Source organism: Idiotropiscis lumnitzeri, chromosome 13, assembly GCF_059441095.1.
Source record: "Idiotropiscis lumnitzeri isolate Australia: NSW breed Sydney's pygmy pipehorse chromosome 13, RoL_Ilum_1.0, whole genome shotgun sequence".
Classification (NCBI taxonomy): Eukaryota; Metazoa; Chordata; class Actinopteri; order Syngnathiformes; family Syngnathidae; genus Idiotropiscis; species Idiotropiscis lumnitzeri.
In genome coordinates, this window is record NC_142403.1 from 20,603,171 (window position 1) to 20,621,882 (window position 18,712).

At 43.7% G+C, this 18,712-nt stretch overlaps 1 protein-coding gene and 1 long non-coding RNA gene across 3 annotated transcripts; one reads left to right on the forward strand and one right to left on the reverse strand.

Annotated features, from left to right (window-relative positions):
- Positions 1-6: 6 nt before the first annotated feature.
- LOC148325011 (discoidin domain-containing receptor 2-like) lies at positions 7-18,257 on the reverse strand. Of its 2 annotated transcripts, none has more exons than XM_088313602.1 (17): positions 18,080-18,257; positions 12,222-12,338; positions 7,609-7,711; positions 7,257-7,488; positions 7,016-7,163; positions 6,805-6,907; positions 6,119-6,302; positions 5,705-5,945; positions 5,452-5,517; positions 5,037-5,173; positions 4,695-4,857; positions 3,534-3,739; positions 3,317-3,444; positions 2,937-3,134; positions 1,830-2,064; positions 1,448-1,597; positions 7-975 (listed from the first exon to the last, which is right to left on the reverse strand). In XM_088313602.1, the coding sequence occupies exons 2-17, from the start codon at positions 12,301-12,303 to the stop codon at positions 844-846; spliced, it is 2,508 nt and encodes an 835-aa protein (XP_088169728.1). In that variant the 5' UTR covers positions 12,304-12,338; positions 18,080-18,257; the 3' UTR covers positions 7-843. The 2 variants fall into 2 exon arrangements, with proteins under 2 accessions (XP_088169728.1, XP_088169727.1); XM_088313601.1 differs by lacking the exon at positions 18,080-18,257 and adding an exon at positions 12,449-12,598.
- Positions 5,789-8,747, forward strand: LOC148325012 (uncharacterized). The gene is made up of 3 exons (XR_015846345.1): positions 5,789-6,333; positions 6,466-7,716; positions 8,216-8,747. It is a non-coding gene; the product is annotated as an uncharacterized LOC148325012 (long non-coding RNA).
- Positions 18,258-18,712: the final 455 nt, after the last annotated feature.

The following is an 18,712-nucleotide window of genomic DNA, read 5'->3' on the forward strand; positions in this document are numbered from 1 at the left end:
ACCGCCCAATTCATGAATGTTCCAGGATCGAATTCCCCGTTTTATTTTACAAATCAATTTATAAAGTTTATTAACACGTACAGTATATAGACATTTTCACTTACAATGTTGTAAAAAAATTCTGCCCCTAATAAACCCTGTTTAGAATTTTAACATTTAACAAACATGGAGGGCCCTTTCCAGCACTCGTAACAACCCCTGTTTCCATGACAACGCGGAGACGTTCTATCCAAACAGTCCCACTTGCTGACACGTCTTGCATAATCCATCCACCCACTTGTGTTTGGATCACTAATCCGATGAAGTACCCCGAATATAAAAGAAAGGCGCATATTCATACACAAATATACCAATCACACAAAAACAGCCAAATATCAAATATCAACAAATATAAATATGAGTACAAAATACTGGTAGTAGAAACGTAAAAACACAGTCATTTACACAGCAAGAAAGAAAGCCGTTCCAGAGTTGACGTTTCTTTCTTATTCAACGACGAGACTGAGATGAAACACTTGAAATCTGCTGCACTTTGACCCCCGCTACATTCAAGCAGTCTTCCAAACAATAACACACACAAAAATAAATCTTTGGTCACCTTAAAATCTGACATTTCAACTTCATATTTCAACATACAACATGAAAAGTGCAGAATGTCACTGGCTACAGTTAAACTGGCGTAGCACAACCATACATTGTGTTGTGTTTTGCTGTAAGAATATGTGGACGAGTGTCTCTGGTCGGTCCGTAGCGTGTACGTGCGCCGCACAGTGTTCTCCAAACGCTTAAGTCTGGATCGTGTCAGACGCACGCTTGTCATCTGCCTGAAACGCCGCGGTGGCCCTATGGTCGTATTTCCAGGAGGGCTCGGTGTATTTCCTGGAAGGACGGCCTTTCCTTGGTGTTCCTCCTCCAGCAGCCCAGCATGACCTTGTAGAGCGAGTCCGGGCACAGCACAGGCTGCGGCAGGTAGATCTGCGAGAAAATTTGATATTTGAAGAGAATTGGTATCAAGGAAGTATGTTTTGCGCCACACTGCCAAACTAAATCGACGAGGGGAACTGGGCAGCTTGAGGATGAAATGCTGTCGCTAAGAATGATAATAATGTCATTGAAACTTTATGGGTGCTCGCTTTAAGTGTGTGCAGGGGGTTAAATTAGCCAGTGGTGGCAAGGTAAGCAGATCTGCATTGAGTTTTGATCACTAAACAGATCAGCATTAGCTAACAGCGTTCTTTCCTGACACGCATCAACATCTAGAGCAAGCGATATTTTCAAGCCAAACCACGATCACGTGAAAACCTGAAGGTAAGCAGAGCTGCAGTGTTGGCACAGATGAGAAATGTTGGCTTGTGGATATTTGTGTTTGACCATGGCATGCGCCACGCTAACTGCCAAAGGCCCCAACGAAATGAAAGGAAAGAATAATCTGATGCCCACAGCTCACCTGTCTTTTCTGATCTCGGAAGAACTCTCCCGTGTTTTCTATGACTTGCTCGTCCGTGAGCTGCGAGTAGGGCTGCTCCTTGCAGAAGTTCAAAATCTCCCACAAGGTGACGGCGAACGCCCACACATCGCTCGCTGTGGTGAACTTACCCTGCGTGCGGACAGACGTGTTTTTAGTGGACGGACGGAGTGAAACCGCCAAAACAAAATGTGGACTTCAAAGTTAGGGTTGCTTGTATGGCAAAAAAAAATCTATGATTATTTTGCTAATAATTAAAATCCCGATTATTCAAACGATTTTCTTTGTACAAAACAAGAAATGAAATAAATATCAAGCCAAACGAAACGATTGCAGTTTGGGATGGAATTGGATTGGTCCTCACCAGCAGGATGCTCTCCCAGGACATCCATCGGATGGGCAGCACCGCCCGCCCTTGGATGCGGTAGTAGTCGCCACTGTACAAGTTGCGGCTCATGCCGAAGTCGGCTATCTTGATGGTGAAGTTCTTGCCCACCAGGCAGTTGCGCGTGGCCAGGTCGCGGTGCACAAAGTTGAGCGAGGAGAGGTACTTCATGCCCGACGCGATCTGGGCGGCCATGTAGCACAGGTTGCCCAAACTGGGGGGGGGTGGCAAGAATGTGAGCTTAGAAGAAAGAAATTGTCGCGTCAACTCAGGATGTGTGCCAAGTTATCAAAATGGATTGTAAATGAAAGTAAATGTTTGCTTTTGACATTTACGAGTCACTCCCCATCCGTCAAGCGCTCAGGATTTGCGGTCCTGCGGTAATCCGGTTTCCTCCCACGTTCCAAAAAACATGCATGGAAGGTTGATTGAACACTCGAAATTGCGGCTGGCTGCGAGAGCGGACGCTTGTTCGTCTATGCGTGCCCTGCGGTTGCCTGGCAACCCATCCAGGGTGTCCCCGCCAACTGCCCGAAGACAGCCGCGATCGGCTCCGGTGACCCTCGAGGTAAAATAGTTTGTTTCAGATCAAATTCCGCCGTCGGCCAACAGAGAGCAGCACACTATTATGTATGACGACGTCAACTTGAAAGAAGGCAACTGTAAAATGAAAGGAATGCATATGGGCTGATATTTGTGCCACTAGAAACTGAATTATTGAACGACAACAATTGTATATTTATTGTTTGTATCGCCCATGAATGTATTTCAATTTCGGTTGAATATTGAACGTGAAAATCTCTTTAATCCTGCTTTTCACGCCTACAAAAAGCGATGGCTGTAGGTTCATTTTGTCATTTGCATCTTTGGCCTGATGTTGATGTTGAGTTAAGTTTGTTCGTTTGGGAAAAAAAAGAAGATTGACACACGGCTATATAGCTCTCAATAAAGGATATATTTTTCAACGTGTTGTAAATGCCTAAAAAGCGTATTTCTACATTGCAGATTTGACTTATCAAATTTGAGATTTTTTTTTTTTTTTTACACCAGCAGTCTATGGATGCGACGAGTCAAATTTGCGTTTACCTGACGGTGGGCGCGTTGCCGAGTAGCGCCAGTTGCCCCTCCGGCTCATGGCGGGACAAAAACTGGTTGAGGTCTCCGTTCTCCATGTACTCGGTGATCATGCACAGGGGGTCGCTGTAGACGCACACGGCCAGCAGGCGAACGATGTTGGGATCCTTCAGGCGGGACATGATCTTGATCTCTTTCAGGAAGTCGTTCCTGAGGAAGACGCGCAGTTCGCTCACCGGTCATATAATTCGGCACGCTTGCTTTAGCTCACGAAAGTCTCAAAAAGGTTTTTTTCTCTCAGGGGAGATTTTGGTCCTCCGAGGGCCATCGTCATTTCAGAAAAAAAAGATGATGCAATGTGAAAATAAAGTGCAGACATTTCAACTCCACACCTTGCATTTTTGCTCGCATCTGAGCGCAGCATCTTCACCGCCACTAAAACGGTGGCCTCTTCCGGCACGTCAAATAAAAAGTCTTTATTCATAAACTCCTGCATTCCCTCCGCCTCGCAAAGGTGCACCTAAGAAGAGGAAAAGAAAAAGAAGAGCGATTGAATCATTTTGAACTTTCCGGCCATTCGAATTTGGAATTCCGCCGACAAGTGTCCACCTCTCCGAATTGGCCCTCTCCCAGCTTCTCTTTGAACGTGAGCATCTTCCGTGGGAACTCCTCGACCGCCGCGTCCTTCCCAGAGAGCAAGTCCGTGGCGAGCGCCGGGACGGCGTACGTGTTGCCGCCGGTCACGCCCTGCAAGGTGACGATGTCCGCCTCAGCGTAGTGAGGAACGCCGTCCTGGGCTGCCGCGTTGCCGGAAGCTGCAGCGCAGCAAAGATGGATATGAAAAGTCTACACACCCCGGAGCAAATGACAGCTTTTGTCAGGCAAAAACGTCACTCGAACTTGTGCAAAGCAGTTGGAGTTCTCGTTTCGATTTTAGGAGAGGCCAAATAAAAATGGACGACTGAAATAATTGGCTTCCACAAGTGTGCGCCAACGTTAGAGAGTTTACAAAAATGAACAAAATTGGTTTACGTTTATGAAAGCAACTAAAACTAATTAGAATCATGGAGAAAATCTCCTTGGTTTTCATCTTTGTCAAATAATGTCAGAGATGAGCTTTCGGGGTTTATTTTAAAAGTATTTAATTTGAAATTGTGTAAAGTCTGTAAGGAAAAAGGAAGGTCGCGCACAGATTTGTCGTTTATTTTATGACATAATATTTGGCGACTTTTGTATTATCTTGCACTCAAATGCTCCATCTATTAATTCAAACTAATACTAAAACTAAAAAAAACTCAAACCAAAACATTTTCAACAAATTAATAACGAACAAACTTGTTCTAAAAAACAAATTAAAACTAATCAAGTTTTTTTTTTCAAAAAATCCAAAATGATTTCATCCCTGGTGCGATACACAAACTCGTGTCAAATGAGAAAGCGTCTGCCACCATTTAATGTGCAGCAGATTAATTCCAACTAAAGATCAGATCTTCCACTCGGCTTTTTTTTTTTTTTTTTTTTTTCAGTCGAAGCCTGACGGTTTTGTGCAATCACTAACCGCTATTTCAAGCTGTTCATAATTCCGCCACGTTTCACTGACGCCTTGTTTTGCTCATGAGCAATTTTGTTTTTGCGCCAAAACATCATTTTGGGAATTGTGGCAAATTTTTCCCCTGATGTTTTTTTTTTTTTTTTAGTTTTGCTTGCCTTCCTGGGGGGATGTCGTTAATATTTGTCAACTGTCGGCTTGTGAAGCCTGCTGAGACTTGCCCGGTTCGTCGGAGTTCTGCGCAAACTCGGGCAGCTTGCATATCAGCCGTGACGGCTCCTGGTAGTCCGGGCCCAGAGGGAAGATGCGCTCGTAGGTGGAGCCGGACTCTTGTTCACCGGTGGCGCCGCTCGACTGATTGTGAGTGTAGGCGAAGGTCTCGCTCTGTGTTGACAAAAAGGGACTCGGTGTCATTTATGGCGCGTTGGGAGAGTTTGAGAAGCTCCGCTCTATACTGCGGAAACTCATTTGATCATATTTGCAGCGCGTGACGAATCGGGAACGGATGACTTGCGTTTGAAATGAATTTGGCCATTTCAGTTTGCGTTTGGCATGTGACGTACCTTCTCCAACATCTTCTGCCACACCTGCCTCCACAGGATGATGACGATGATGGCCACCAGGATGAAAATGATGGCCACCAGACAGCCAATCAGAATGCGCGTCGTGCTGTCGTCCACTTTATGAGTGGGGTCCTCTTCTGGGGAGGGAAACAGGAAACAGTGTTTGAAGTGGAGTCACAGAAACGGAGGAGGCGCTAAAGTGAATTGCGAAACCTACGAATGCTTCACTCTAACTATATAACGATATTTATCATTTCATATTTCACCAGTCAATCACAGGACAAAAACATCCTGACGGAAACCTTTGCCAGCAAAACATTCATTGTCATGTCAGCACACAATGTTGTACAAAAAAACAAACTAAGATGAGCTCAAATAAATAAATTACTGAGAGAAAAATGGGACTTTGACTGACCAGGCTGGATGATGGGCGGAAGTCCTGCTTTGGGAGGAGTCAACGTTGTGTTGTACATGGCTGTGTCTGCAAAATATTTAAATTCTCACTTCAAGTCATCTAAAGAGAATGTTTCAGTGCCGCTGTTTTGCTAAGCAACAGAATTCAAGTCAGATCAGTGTACATTCGCGAGTTGAGAAAGACTTTGTTTGAAACAAGAAGTTTCTATCTGAGGGAGGTGTTCATTTTTTGGAAATAAAAATATCGATTGTACCTGACTGGAAGGTGATCTCGCTGAACAAGAGCCAGACGTCTGCAAAGTAGAACTGGCACTTGATGGCGCTGGCCATGTGATTGGCCAGCGGGACGGCGACGAATCGTGCGCCGGGGTCCTCGTCGTCCACCGAGGGGCTGAAGGCGAGCGGAGTGGCCTCCCAGTCCGACTCAGAGCGGAAGTAGCACAACACGTGCTGGAAGGTCTTAACCTTGTTGGTGAACATGTTGTTGCAGTGAACCTGGAACCGGAACACCACGATATTTCAATAACTTGTTGCCATTAGTGGCAGAGCTAAATATTTGTCATTGTTGCTATTAAGATTAGACGGTGCGCCGAGATGCCGGAAGACGGCGCCAAATGACTACTTTTTCATTTGCCTTTTGAAAGAGCACAAATGGCGGCACGACTCACCATCATCGTGGTGAAATTTCGGATGCGATCGAACTCAAACATGATCTCCACGTAGCCGCCAGGGAAGCTCTGATTGCTCCAGCCAACATAGTCGTAGCCGGGCCACACGTTGTACACGTGGCTGTGTGTGAAATCGTCCAGTCCGCACACGCCGTCCGTCAGCTGGCCCAAGCCCTCCGTCATGCTGCGACAGAGGAAATGGAATCAGCTCGCAGGTAGTTGGAAAAAAAGAACCCACTGTGTAATAAAACTAAAGTTTATCATTCGCATGTTCATTTGTGTGGGTAATTAATAATTATATGATTAATAATTGACTGAGTTGTGTTTTGCTTTGTCCTCTCATTTAGCTCCCTGTGAGTTTTTTGTCATTGATTCAAAATGAGTTTCACAATCCTTTATGAGAACATGAGTGACGGCTACGACCACTAGATGGAGCCATTGGGCAAGCAACTCAGCTCAACTCGGATATGTGAAACTTGACCCCCAGGAGGCCCGAGTCATGGAGGACATTATTCAGTCACAATGCTTTTCCCTCGTTGACTCAGTCATTCCCATGAGGAGGGTTTGGCACCTGGACCTTTTTGCCGTCTCCATGGCAACCGGGTGCCGAAAACAACAACAACGGGATCGTGAGGAAAAGTTTCAGGTTGCGGCTAAAACGAGAACACACACACACACACACTGACCTGGAGATGATGGCTCCGTCGTAAACAGAGTCATTGAGGTAGACGACATGCTCGGGTAGATTCATCTGCTGGCCCACCGGAGCGTTGTATGACACCAGACCATCTGTCAATCAAAGATGATCATCAACTTCCTCCACTGGACACTTCATTAGGAACACCTATTGTCAGAAAGTTGAAGGGCAACCCGGCCGTTTCGGTTGTTTGCTCTTACCGAGCCATTCGCAGCCGTACAACTCCACCCTCATGCAGACGTTCATGGAGTGGTCCGTGACGGGCATGAAGCGCACGAATCGAGCCACGACGGGGGGCTCCAGGTCCTTCAGCACAATGTCGTAAGCGTTCCTGTTCCCCTCGATCACCTGAAAAAATACGCAGATGTCATTCCTGTTGCTCACACAATGACGATATTTGTCAGAATAAAAATCGGATCTCCGATAAATCAAGCGACTCACCTGCTTGCCCTGCCGGTTTCTCCAAGAGATCCAGCGACTGCCGTCGCGGCTGTACTTGATCTTGTACATTTGTGCGAACTCGTTCCCAATGCCGCCGGCATGACGACCCTGGGTGCCCACCAAGGTGATGAAATGGAGCGAGCGCAAGTCAATCTGCAGGAACTCCTTCAGGTGGTCCGGCTCCACGGTGATCTCCGGACACCAGGCGCCATCGCCCTCTTCAAAGTCCAACCTTGGACGCCGCACATGTTTAGTGCCATAAAACCGTGATGGTGTCTTCCGTTTTTTTGGGCGGCTTTAGGCGAGAAAGTGGTCGTGCGCTACACTTGCGTTTGTGCGGGGGACATCCTACCTGCCGTATCGAGCAGCAGTGGATTCGGACCACTGGCTGGAGGCGGAGATATCCTCGTCTTGAATCTGTCCTCCGGACATTCCCAAGGGGTACCGACACACACCTAAGGTACACACACACAGAGAACATGTTTCACAATACCGCCACACAAACGAAAAATTTGGGAATTACGATCAGTTTGAAATGACGACAGTGTTAGCACAATCCTTTCAAGTTTGCTAGAAATAAAAAAAATTTAAAAAACCTACTTGACCCACTGAGCTTTATTTGCGGATTATCAGAAGTGAACGCAGTTATAAAAGGGTGTGCACACTTATACAAACACATTTGTTTATTTTTGCATTTTTTTTTTTTTGGAGTTGTGCAGGTTATAGATCCCAATAATGACCAAATCTTGCCACTCAATGTTTTCTCTCAAATGCAAATTCCAAAAGAAAAAAAAGCACAACCAGCATCCACCGTATTGACTTGGCTTGACAAAACACTTACAGCGCTTGATTTTTTATTGTTGGATGGAGGGCGTGAGACGGTCATAACTGTGTTTTTGAAATAATAAACCACATTCACCGTGTGTGTGTGTGTGTGTGCGTGTGCGTGTGCGTGCCAGTCCAAACAGGCCCGGCACGATGGCGTGCGTGGAGCCGCATGAGGTCAAGCCGGCTGCCCGGAGCCCGTTACGCCTCCACATCGCGGTCGAGTGAAAGCAACATGCCATTCCGTTTCCTGCACGCCACCTCATCCACTCGCGCGTGTGGTCTCGTGTCATCTTCGCAAGGTCCGACGCAGTCTTGCTTGTCATCATAATCGCAACGACACGCCGCGCAAACCAATTATTCCGGAATGAAGCATCCTTGAATACAAAACATAGAAAATCCACGCAGGAAGGCCAATCTTAAATCATTGAGGCAGTCGCACAAACCCATAGGTGTCAAACTCTGGCCCGTGGGCCAAATTAGGCCCGCAAGGCTACACCAAATGGCTACTTTTCCATTTTACATTCTTTAGGATAACAGTAACATTCAAAATGATAATAGTCATTTTAAAAACTAAGCATTGTCTTGCATTAATAAAACCGCTTCTAATAAAAATTTTCATTTAAAAAAAAAAATCAATCGGCATTTCTATCGTTTTGTTCAAGTTTTACTTTTCGGCCCACTGAGTATTTGAGTTTGACGCGCCTGCATGAACCTCGAGCCGTCCACCGTCAGGACAAGACTTCCTTCATGGACAGTGAAAAACAAATTAATTTTCTCGCACGCCGTGTAAACTGCCTCAAGTCAGTGGGATTGAATTTGTGGCTCAAGAAGCTTCATGCTCGTCCAGCGACTCCACCTGACAGGATGTGACCGCCAGGTAACCTCGTTGGACATAAAGGACCCTGTGTGTGTGCGTGTGCGTGATGAAATGAAAACGCGACCGGCTCGGGAACGTCCGGCGGAACTTGTGCGGCGACGGAGAGTGCAAGCATGGAACGTGCTCTCCTCGGAAAAGACGCCAGCAACAGCAGAGCTCGACGTCTTCTCTCTTCTCCTTTTCTTTCGGCGCTGATCTCATCCAAATATTTTCTCAACGTGGAAAGCCGATAAAATTTGCGTCGCCGTCGCTGATGAGGCGATAGACGCACAGCCGGATGTACAAGTTTTGAAAAAAAAAAAAAAAGAAGCGAACCTCTTCCAGATGTCACTGGCTTCACCATCCTCCGTCACTTTTTTCATGTTGGCCTCAAAAATCTGGAGTCTGCATCCCTGCCCCCACTCCACGTTGCCCCAAGACCTCTTTGGTTAGAAGCCAGCCACATCAAAAGCCAACGGACTCTTCTAATATTCTCATCCTATTAGTGGTCTGCAGGCTCAAGAATTCAAAAAAAAAAAAGGGTGTGGTGGTCAAAAGGCAAAAACAACAAAATTCCAAGTGGAAGAAAAAAAGGCGCTGATCACCCGGACCAGATGTTGGTCTTGAAGAATTACACGACAGAAGTGGTTCTCGAAACTTGGGGGGTCAATAAATTGTATGGCGGCACGGTGGACACGTGGTTCTCAGCTCAGAGTTTTGAGGTTCTGGGTTTGATTCTGGACTCGCTATGTTTGGGTGGCTTTGCTAGAATAATATTCCGCCGTCCTCGGGTCTAAGGTTTACTGTTTGTGGAGAAATGATAAAAATGGGAAAATGTCAGCTAATAGTGCAAGTCGTCAACGTCGGGTAACAAGAAATTGAATTGATTTCACGTGGAGCGGGTTGAGTTCCTTTTTATGAACTCATTCACTACCATACGAGTAAAAAAAAAAAAGGATCATTGACGTCTTTAGCCGTCAATGGCAGTGAATGAGTTCATCAGGTAAGTTGAAAATGTTGAAAAGATGTCATCTTTAGCGTTGGACAATTGCTAAGCAGTAAAATGTTGGTTTTTGCCGTGTTTATTTTTTCTGGCCGAGCCGCTCCGAGGCGAGCGGCGCGGCGAGGCATTTCCACGCAAACGCACGTCAACCTCCCACCCGAAACACACACACAAGCCGTCAGCTTTCACATTCAGGCCGCAGCGTCTAAAAATAGCCGTCCAGGAAAAGGTGGAAAAACACCATCTTTGTGTGATAGAACCCGAGAGAGAGAGAGAGAGAGAGCAAACCTCCTTCTCACCAAGGTTGGCTTTTCTGAAAGCTAGACTTGTTCCCTAACTTTACCGGCCAACTTCTCGCACCAAATACATCCTCACACACCGCAACATGTCTGCAAAATAGAAATACACATACAGTACGGACGAGCCAATCAATGCCGGTGAATAATAGCGCATTTCAGAGGATACGACAAACAGGCCAAACGATTGTCAAATGCTGTGGTGGGCGGTCAAGACCTTCAAGGCCTTCTCTGCTCGACAAACATAATCAAGAAATCATGATCATATTCGTCACATTGATGTCAGATTAAATCCTAGTGTGGAATTTGTAGGTGAGTTTTTATGCAATCACAATCCAGGGAGCTCGTGTTGCTAGGCAGATTTCACAATACCAGTAGCGCGCACCATTCGTCCGAGACTTTCAGATACAATCGTGCCGGCGTCTGTTCAGTGTGAGCGAAGGGGGCGAGTCCTATCAAACTCTTGATGGAAACCAACGCGCGGGTCAAGATAGCTTGTTAATACCCTCGGCCTTTGTAAACACACACACACACACACACACACACACACACTTCGTTTCCCTCAAGAGTAAAAAAACGCTCGCCCACTCAGGACTCGGACGGAAAAGACAGAGCTGGTATAAACGCCATTGCAGGGGAATTTTAAACAGAGGAAAGTTGGCTTTGCTCGCCATCATGGCTCGATTCAATTCCGCCATGACTATTTCGCTGCTGTGGGGAAAAAAAATAACTCTCGTAGACGGAAGCATCGTGCGTCCACACATGAAAGCAGGTTGCGACAAAACACTCAGACGGGTGAGAAATCCGCAGGGCTGCACGCACACGTTTTCTTTTTTCAGGAATTGTGAACTTGTTGAACTTTGACCACAATCTGATGCGCAAAGAGGCCTTTCCACACACACACACTCGGAGAAAAGACTATTTGAATGGACTTTCCTGCTGTCAGAATGTCTGGTATGCATTAGCCACAGACTCCAATCGGATAACTGGATCCACAGCGAGTGTGTTTTAAGGCGGAGATTTGCGTGTGAGCCTGTGCACACAAACACGCCGAAAAACAGCAAGGTGAGGTCAAATGATGTCATTTTGGAAGTGAAAGGGTGACTTTCTATTTACACACAAGTGGACTACTGCTTGCCTGTCTCGCACACACACACACACACACACACAGTGTGTGTCTTGCGAAGGAAGACTTGTGTGTCAGGGCAGTCGAACAACTAGAGAAGGGAACACCAGTGAATGTTTTTTTTGTTTTTTTCGGTAACCCATGAAAAATTGAGGATGGTTCATTTCTTTTGCTTTTAAATTCAGTTGGGAACTAATTTCAGCTCACTATATTTTAACCAGGGGTGTCAAACTCATTTTAGCTCAGGAAAATCGATTAGCGAGTGGGCTGGACCAGTAAATGACCTGTAACATTAAATAATTGACGTCTGCCAGATTGAATTTTTCTATTCATATTAAAAGATCTGAGGTCCATTGAATTAAGTTTACAGAAGTATCTTACTTGTGTGCAACTAACATTGGCCATTTGGTGTATTATGCGGTGACTGTTTGTTCAGTTGCGCCATATTTATTTTTATACTTGGCCCAATCTTTTCGCGGGCCGCATTAAACGCACTTGTGGTCCCGATCCGGCCCGCGGGGCATATGATTGGCACCCAGAACGGTATGTTGTCGTTTGGAAAATCTCTGCAAAAATAAATGAGTGACTAGCAAGAGCAGACGAAGCAAATTTGAGTATTTAATTGTGCGCCTGCTTGACAGAAAACAGCAATATTCGTTTTGTTGTCGTCAAAGCAGAACTTTCACATCTCGCCAAAAAAGTGGAAGAAGGCGGGAGGGAAGCAGCCGGATGTGGAAGGGGTCAGGTATTTTGTTTGGGGTTTTTTCCACAGTGAGTTCACGCTGACCTCTTCTGACACAATTAGATCGAATTTCTGTCGTTTTCAGAAAGCAAAACATGTTTTGCAGGAACGTACCTGGGTTGACTTGTGAGATGACGAATGCGAGAGAAGACACAAGGAGCAGCAGCGACAAGCGAATGTCGCGCGGGCGCTTCATCACAAACGTGAGTTTGGATTGGGATGGATCCTGTCCTGGACACACACACACACACACACACACACACACACACAAAAGTGTCAATGCTGAGAGTCAAGAGTGTGTTGTTGCGTGTCAAAAGTATACGTTATACTGTTCAGAAGACCTTTGTCGACGCACTGGACGAGGTGCATTCAGATACAGTCGGAAATGTCAAACTCAAAAATCGTTTGTATTTATAATGCATGAGATGTTATTATCTAATTAATTAATTGATTTAATAATCTGCTGTCAATCACCGCCTAATTTACACCCTGACCCCCCCCCCCATTTAAAGCACTACACGCACGCACACGCACGAACCTACACTTCCGCACATAAGGAGTTTCAATGATAATTGGCATCCAGTCATCTAGCTAGTCAATAGCATCTTGGCTATATGATCACGTGCCCATGGCAAAAAAACGTGCTTTCAAAACACACACAAACAATTAGCTAACATCTTTCACATTTAACATTTACGTTTACCTCTTCGGGGGGGGGGGGGGGTGCGAGTAAAAGAAATGTCAATTTTTCTGAGGATCAATATGAAACTCTTGGGCGTACTTTTCGTTAAGTTACCTTACGTGTGAACTATACTAAACAGGAAGTTTGCATTAGAAATAAAAGCATATAGCTTAGACCGGAAGTAGAACTTATCAACGCAAAATTCAAATGAAAATAAAATCGAATAAACAAACTCACTCCTGCTGTTCCAAAAATATGATTATGGTTAGCTCCACTAAGAGTCACATCTTCTCAGAGAAGTTGTGTATCCATGCAGTAAAAGGTTTTGGAGCAACATATGTCGGAAACATCTTTTTCAAGGACATCTCTGCATATTTAAGCAATACAATGCCGAGCCGCATTCTGCAAGTGGTACAACAACGTGCCTTCGTAATAAAAGAGTGGAAGTCCTAGACGGGCCTGCCTGCAGTCCTGACCCATCTCTCGTTGAACATACGCCGCACATTACGAAGTAAAATGTGAAAACAGAGACCTCTGCAGTTTTGAGCGACTGAGCTGTAGTCAAGCTCAAATACTTGAACAATCTTCCATTGGCCAGCAGCAATGAAGTATTTATATTTGGTTACTTCCCTGCACTGATTAATACCACGTGAAGGTGTCAAATAAAAAATTGCCGAAGACATGAACGAGTGACTGAGCAGCCTCTGTCCCTTCGGCCCAACCGCGCACCTCGCTAAGCTCTTCGGGCGGCAGCTAAGGTTACAGCCGCTTCCGATGCTTTCCGGGTTAAGCTCGCCGCCTCTCGCCTTGGCCTCTGAGCTAATGAAAGCCAAACAGCCGACGGCTTGTGTGCATCTGGAGGTCTAGAAAAACTTTATGCAGCTCTACGTTTTTTTTTTCTGTAAAGGCCCCAGTGTGCTTTGGGGTCTCGACCTGGAGAACTGCCCTTAAGTTCTACTCGGAGATGGCTTGTTTTGCTTTTTGGACATTGACTGTGAATGGGGGCATGCAAGTTTCCTGTAGGAAATCATGTCACGTGAATTGATCTCGACTTTCATAAAAAAATATGTACTTTAACAGTTTTGTGCAGTAAATGGGGGTCTGTGGCCAGTAGTTTGGGGTCTGCAATAAATTGTTATAAATGACCTCATTTAGAAAAGTGCATCTCCACGCCGCTTTAGGAATGCCAGGTTTTTGTGATATAAAAAAAAATTTTTTGAATGAATGAGATGAATTATTTTGAAACTTTTCCCATCTTTAATGTAACTTATAACCTGTACAAATCAATTGATTAAAAAATACTTAAAGTTGTTTATTTTTAATTACCCTGCTAAAAAAGGATAACAGGTCACATTTGAAATGATTAATCTTGGTCTTATTTTGTAATTTTATTTATTTTTTCTTATTATCCTTAAGTTCCCCTCCAACAAAAAAAAATCACGCACTCGAAAAGGGATGTGTTGACTTTTTATCGTCGTCATGGAGACCGGCAGTCAATAAAAAAAATGTTCTAAATGACTAAAAACTTTTTAGCACAAAATTGTATTTACCATTTATGACGTGACTAAAGTTTTTTTCTTTTTTTCTCAACAACAAAGGCATCTTTTCCACAATAAACAGCTTGTTAATAAAATAGAATTACCATTTTTGTTTATTTCACTGGTTAAAATATTAATTTTTACTCTCTTAAACTTTGACTATAATATAATTTTCTGAGTTCATCTTGGAAAAATGACTTTATTCTCATGTGATTACACATTTTGAGCCCAACAAACTACATTTGGTCTTTGCTCTGGTCAAGATTAAAACATTTAATCTTGAAAAATACAATTTAACTCTCACATTACATTTCTTTTATAAAAAAGGAATAAACTTCTTTTCTCAAAAACATCCAATTTATGAATTGCTCCGTATAAAAAACAAGACGTTAGATTTATGAGGGGATCTTTGGAAAAAAATAAATCACCCCAATAAGTTTGAAAACTCCTGATGTAACTCATTAAAAAAAAAAAAAAAATTACTTCTATTTGAAGATTGCTGACTGACACGTATGCAGCGCTCACATCTACTTTCTGAATATTCCAGTGGAGAAAAAGAAAAAGAAAAAAACAGCATTTCAACCTTTCAACTTGTTTTCAATGCAAAGGTCAATTTGTGGAACACGTCTCAGGTTCCGGTTCTGAAAGCGCGAGTGAATAAGAACTCGAGAGGAGCGGGGCTTCGTTCGGAGGGCCAGCTGCACAAATCCTTGACGAGTCCATTTAGATCCTCCTGACTTGTGGTCGTTGGAGCCAAGTTCAAACGTCGCGGGCCGGAAAGAACCAGTTCATCACTCGCCTTTCACACGCTCGGCAATAACAAGAACAATTTATTACACGTTACATAACGGCCGATGAATTTTAGGGCTAAACAGAAAGGAAAAAATGACAAACTTAGAAAAAGAGCACATTTTACACCGGAGAAGAAACACACACTGTAAACAATAAAATGATCTACACTGCTAAATATTCATCCCACTCATTTTTACCATATTACTAAGAAATGGGCTTAATTGTGGACCAGAAGTATGTGTTAAAAAAAACAAACAATAGTAATTATGAAAAAAAATAAAATCTGCTAATTTGAGCAAAACCGCTTTTAAAGGCGGATTTTGGAATGACGTATTTGACACTCAAAATTATAGTCACCAAAAAATGTTATGATAATAATAATAATAATAGTCTAGTTCAGTTCTTCTAATTTATTAGGATTAATGAAAAGGAACTTTTAGATTGTGAAATGTTTGATTCATAGCAAAGTTCCTTTTCCGCAGGGATAAAACGTTAACATTTCCACTCACTTCTCGTCAAAGTTGGTTGACTGAAAATGAAATGAACTTGAAAGAATTCACATCAAAGTGATTCATCATACCTGAGGCGCTTTCTCATTTTTACATTTGTTGGGATCAAATATCAATCCATATTTACTTTCTTTATTTCTTCAGAATGAATCAGACAATTGACTTGAATTTCTTCTTTTGACGGGAAAAAAAACAGCACGAAATATAAACAAACATCTGGCGCTTCAGGAAGTGGATGAGGACAAATATGCCCTTCAGCGCGCACACGCGCGCACACACGCGCACACACACAATCACGAGCAGATCAGAGGGATGAATCAGCTGCAAAGAGGCACACACGCTGATGACTTTCCGATCAAGTGAGCGCAAATCATTACGTAAGTCACAGCCGCTTGTCGTGACTCAACACTCGGAAGCAGAAAAAAAAAAAAAAAAAAACACTCGGAAGCAGACTTCCACAGGAGAGCACCCGAAAAGCCAACGTCAACATTTTCCATGTTTTCCCATTCGGTCCAAATTGTCCACGACTTCCGGACAATTTTAACTTGAACATTTACAAGAACAGCAGAACGGCGACAGTCTCATGTTGAGTCGAAAGAATAAGAATATGTCTTTAAACGAGTTTTAGAAGTGGACCGAGCGGGGGCGGGGCTTGTGAGGTCATTCCATAGGGAAGGACCGGCCGGCAACAGAAAAGGCCCGATCCCTCCTCCCCTCCCTCATCTTCATTCCACAGTGCGGTCTTTCGATGTAAATAAAAGTCCAAAGAGCAAGTTTTGTCAGGTAGCGTACATGCCCTTTGGTGTGATGCCGGCGGTCGTCGTGTCCGTCAGTGTTGTGCGAGTGTCACGTGGGTGTCACATGCGGGTGTTTGCATGTTGCGTGTGCCTGCTAGATGACCACACAATGACCTCTTTTTCAGCCGCAAAACACGTCATGACAAAAGTGCACAATTGTTCCTGGGTCGCCAATTGAGACGACAAATTAAAAAGTTCTTTTTTCAGGCGATGATTCAAGTCACATCTTATCAAACAAATTGCACAGAGAAGTTAAGCATTGAACAGGATTCGACTAAATGTGTTTGTTTACTTTCCCTGCTTCTTCTTATTTCCTGGCCTCCTCCTTCTTCCCCTGAGTTCTGCTCTTAAAGTGACATTTCTGCGTCCTTCCTTCCACCAGAGACCTGTTTCCTTTTTCATATTTCCTTCCCTCCCTCTGACTTGCGTTTTATTGTAACATCTTTTCTTTTCTGAATGCTGAAACATTCGAGGCTTCCTTCCTTTAGAATCTCCTTTCTTCATGACCTCCATCTGTCCTTCTCACTTCCTTCTGTACCTGGAACACCTTTAGAATCCACTTTGCTTGTTCACGACTCTAGTTATATGCTATTATTCACGGTTAATTAAAAAAAAAAGTATATTCCGAAGGAAGGGACTCACTAAAAGTCACACTCTGAATTGCTTAAAACCCAAACGCTAGCGTTAAAACTTTAATAAGTATAATTGTAACTAATACGCGTAAATGTAATTTTAAAAAACACACTTTCAACCGTATAACTAATTTAGCTTCTCTCTGTGTTTTGTCATTATTTTTCTTTTAAGTCACTTTTTGAGCCGTAGTGTATTTTATGCCGACACTACAAGTCCCAGAATGCACTGCACGCGTTGTCACGTTGTTTGTCTCCCTCTTTGTCTCTTGTTAAACCAACATTCATGAGCACTATGGTAGATCATCTGAAAATGTTTAAATTGTAGTTTTGTGACGGATACCAGCGGTTGAAGACAGACTTATCTATCTTATAAATCGTTTGCTTATCGGCATAAGAGGAGTAGTTCGCTACTTCCTGACTACGGCGACTTTTGAGGTTCAAAAGTCTTCGACGAATTGCTGCATTGTAAACGTTGCAACTTCACAAATTTGATACATTTTGTAAGTAGTCGCGTAAGTGTCTATTCCTCTTTTGCTTTGGTGAGTTTACTCATTGTCACTTATCTAGCTCATTTTAAACATTGCTCTTCATTAAGTGACGGAAAACCTTGAGGATCATAATGAAGAATTCTGGCTACCAACCGGAGGAAATTTTGAAAGTGATGTCTATTCAATGTCAAACAGGTAACTTTTTAAATATGGTACAAGATGCTACATCGTTAAAAGTCCTAATCGGGGGCTGGAGCTTTTAAAGCACCCCTAAAGTTGACCTGTGTGACCTGGGGAATGACTTGAAAATATTAGAAGTGTGAAAGTCAAATAGTATTTTCACATTCAGTCGCATTTTGTTGTTTTAATTGAACGTAGTATATGATGCATCGTGATCAGTAGAAAAAGGATTCTTTCAAAGTCAATCCTTTACAAAAGCCGCAACTTGAACCCCAACGCTACCAAAAGCCAGCTTGATTCTTCACAGCCACGAACTTAAAAACATAACAAAAGAGAGCAAAAAGGTTGACTTACTTTTGTCCTTTCAGACCATTTGTCCAAAGAAAAATAATCCAGCTTCAACGTCTCGCTGGCGCCTTCGCTTGGGCTGATGTAAATCAACGCCGCACACATAGGAGGAGGGATGAGAGGGGGAAAATAGAGGGAGAAAGAGGCAGAGAGAAGGAAAAAAAAATCCCTCACATTCTGTGGATTTTTGGGAGCCAGCCAAAGTCCCAGAATTCCACATGCCACACATAAGGTTTCAATTTAGGCCTGATTCAAAAGGCTCCATCAGAAAGATTTCTTTCCTGTCCTGAAAAGAGTCTTTCTTTCTGAGAGCCGCTGGCGCTTGAAGGTAACGCGAGTGCTGTTGTGCAAGAATTTAAAAACAAGCGTCCGAGCATTTTTTTTTTCTTTTTCTGGAGTTTGTTATGACTCAGAATCACGCTTTTCGGAAGCAAATGGTCAAACCAGATGTGCAGAAAGCGAGTCATCTTACGGTGGAATCAGGCGACAATTACATTAGTAATACATTATAAAATCATTAAGATGGAGTCGTCTAAAAAATGAAAACTTTGCGAATGTGGGGGCGTAAATGAGCGACCTCACATCTGGACGTCATCCGTTCGAATTGGTTTTCTTGCAGTTGTAGGACAATTACACTGG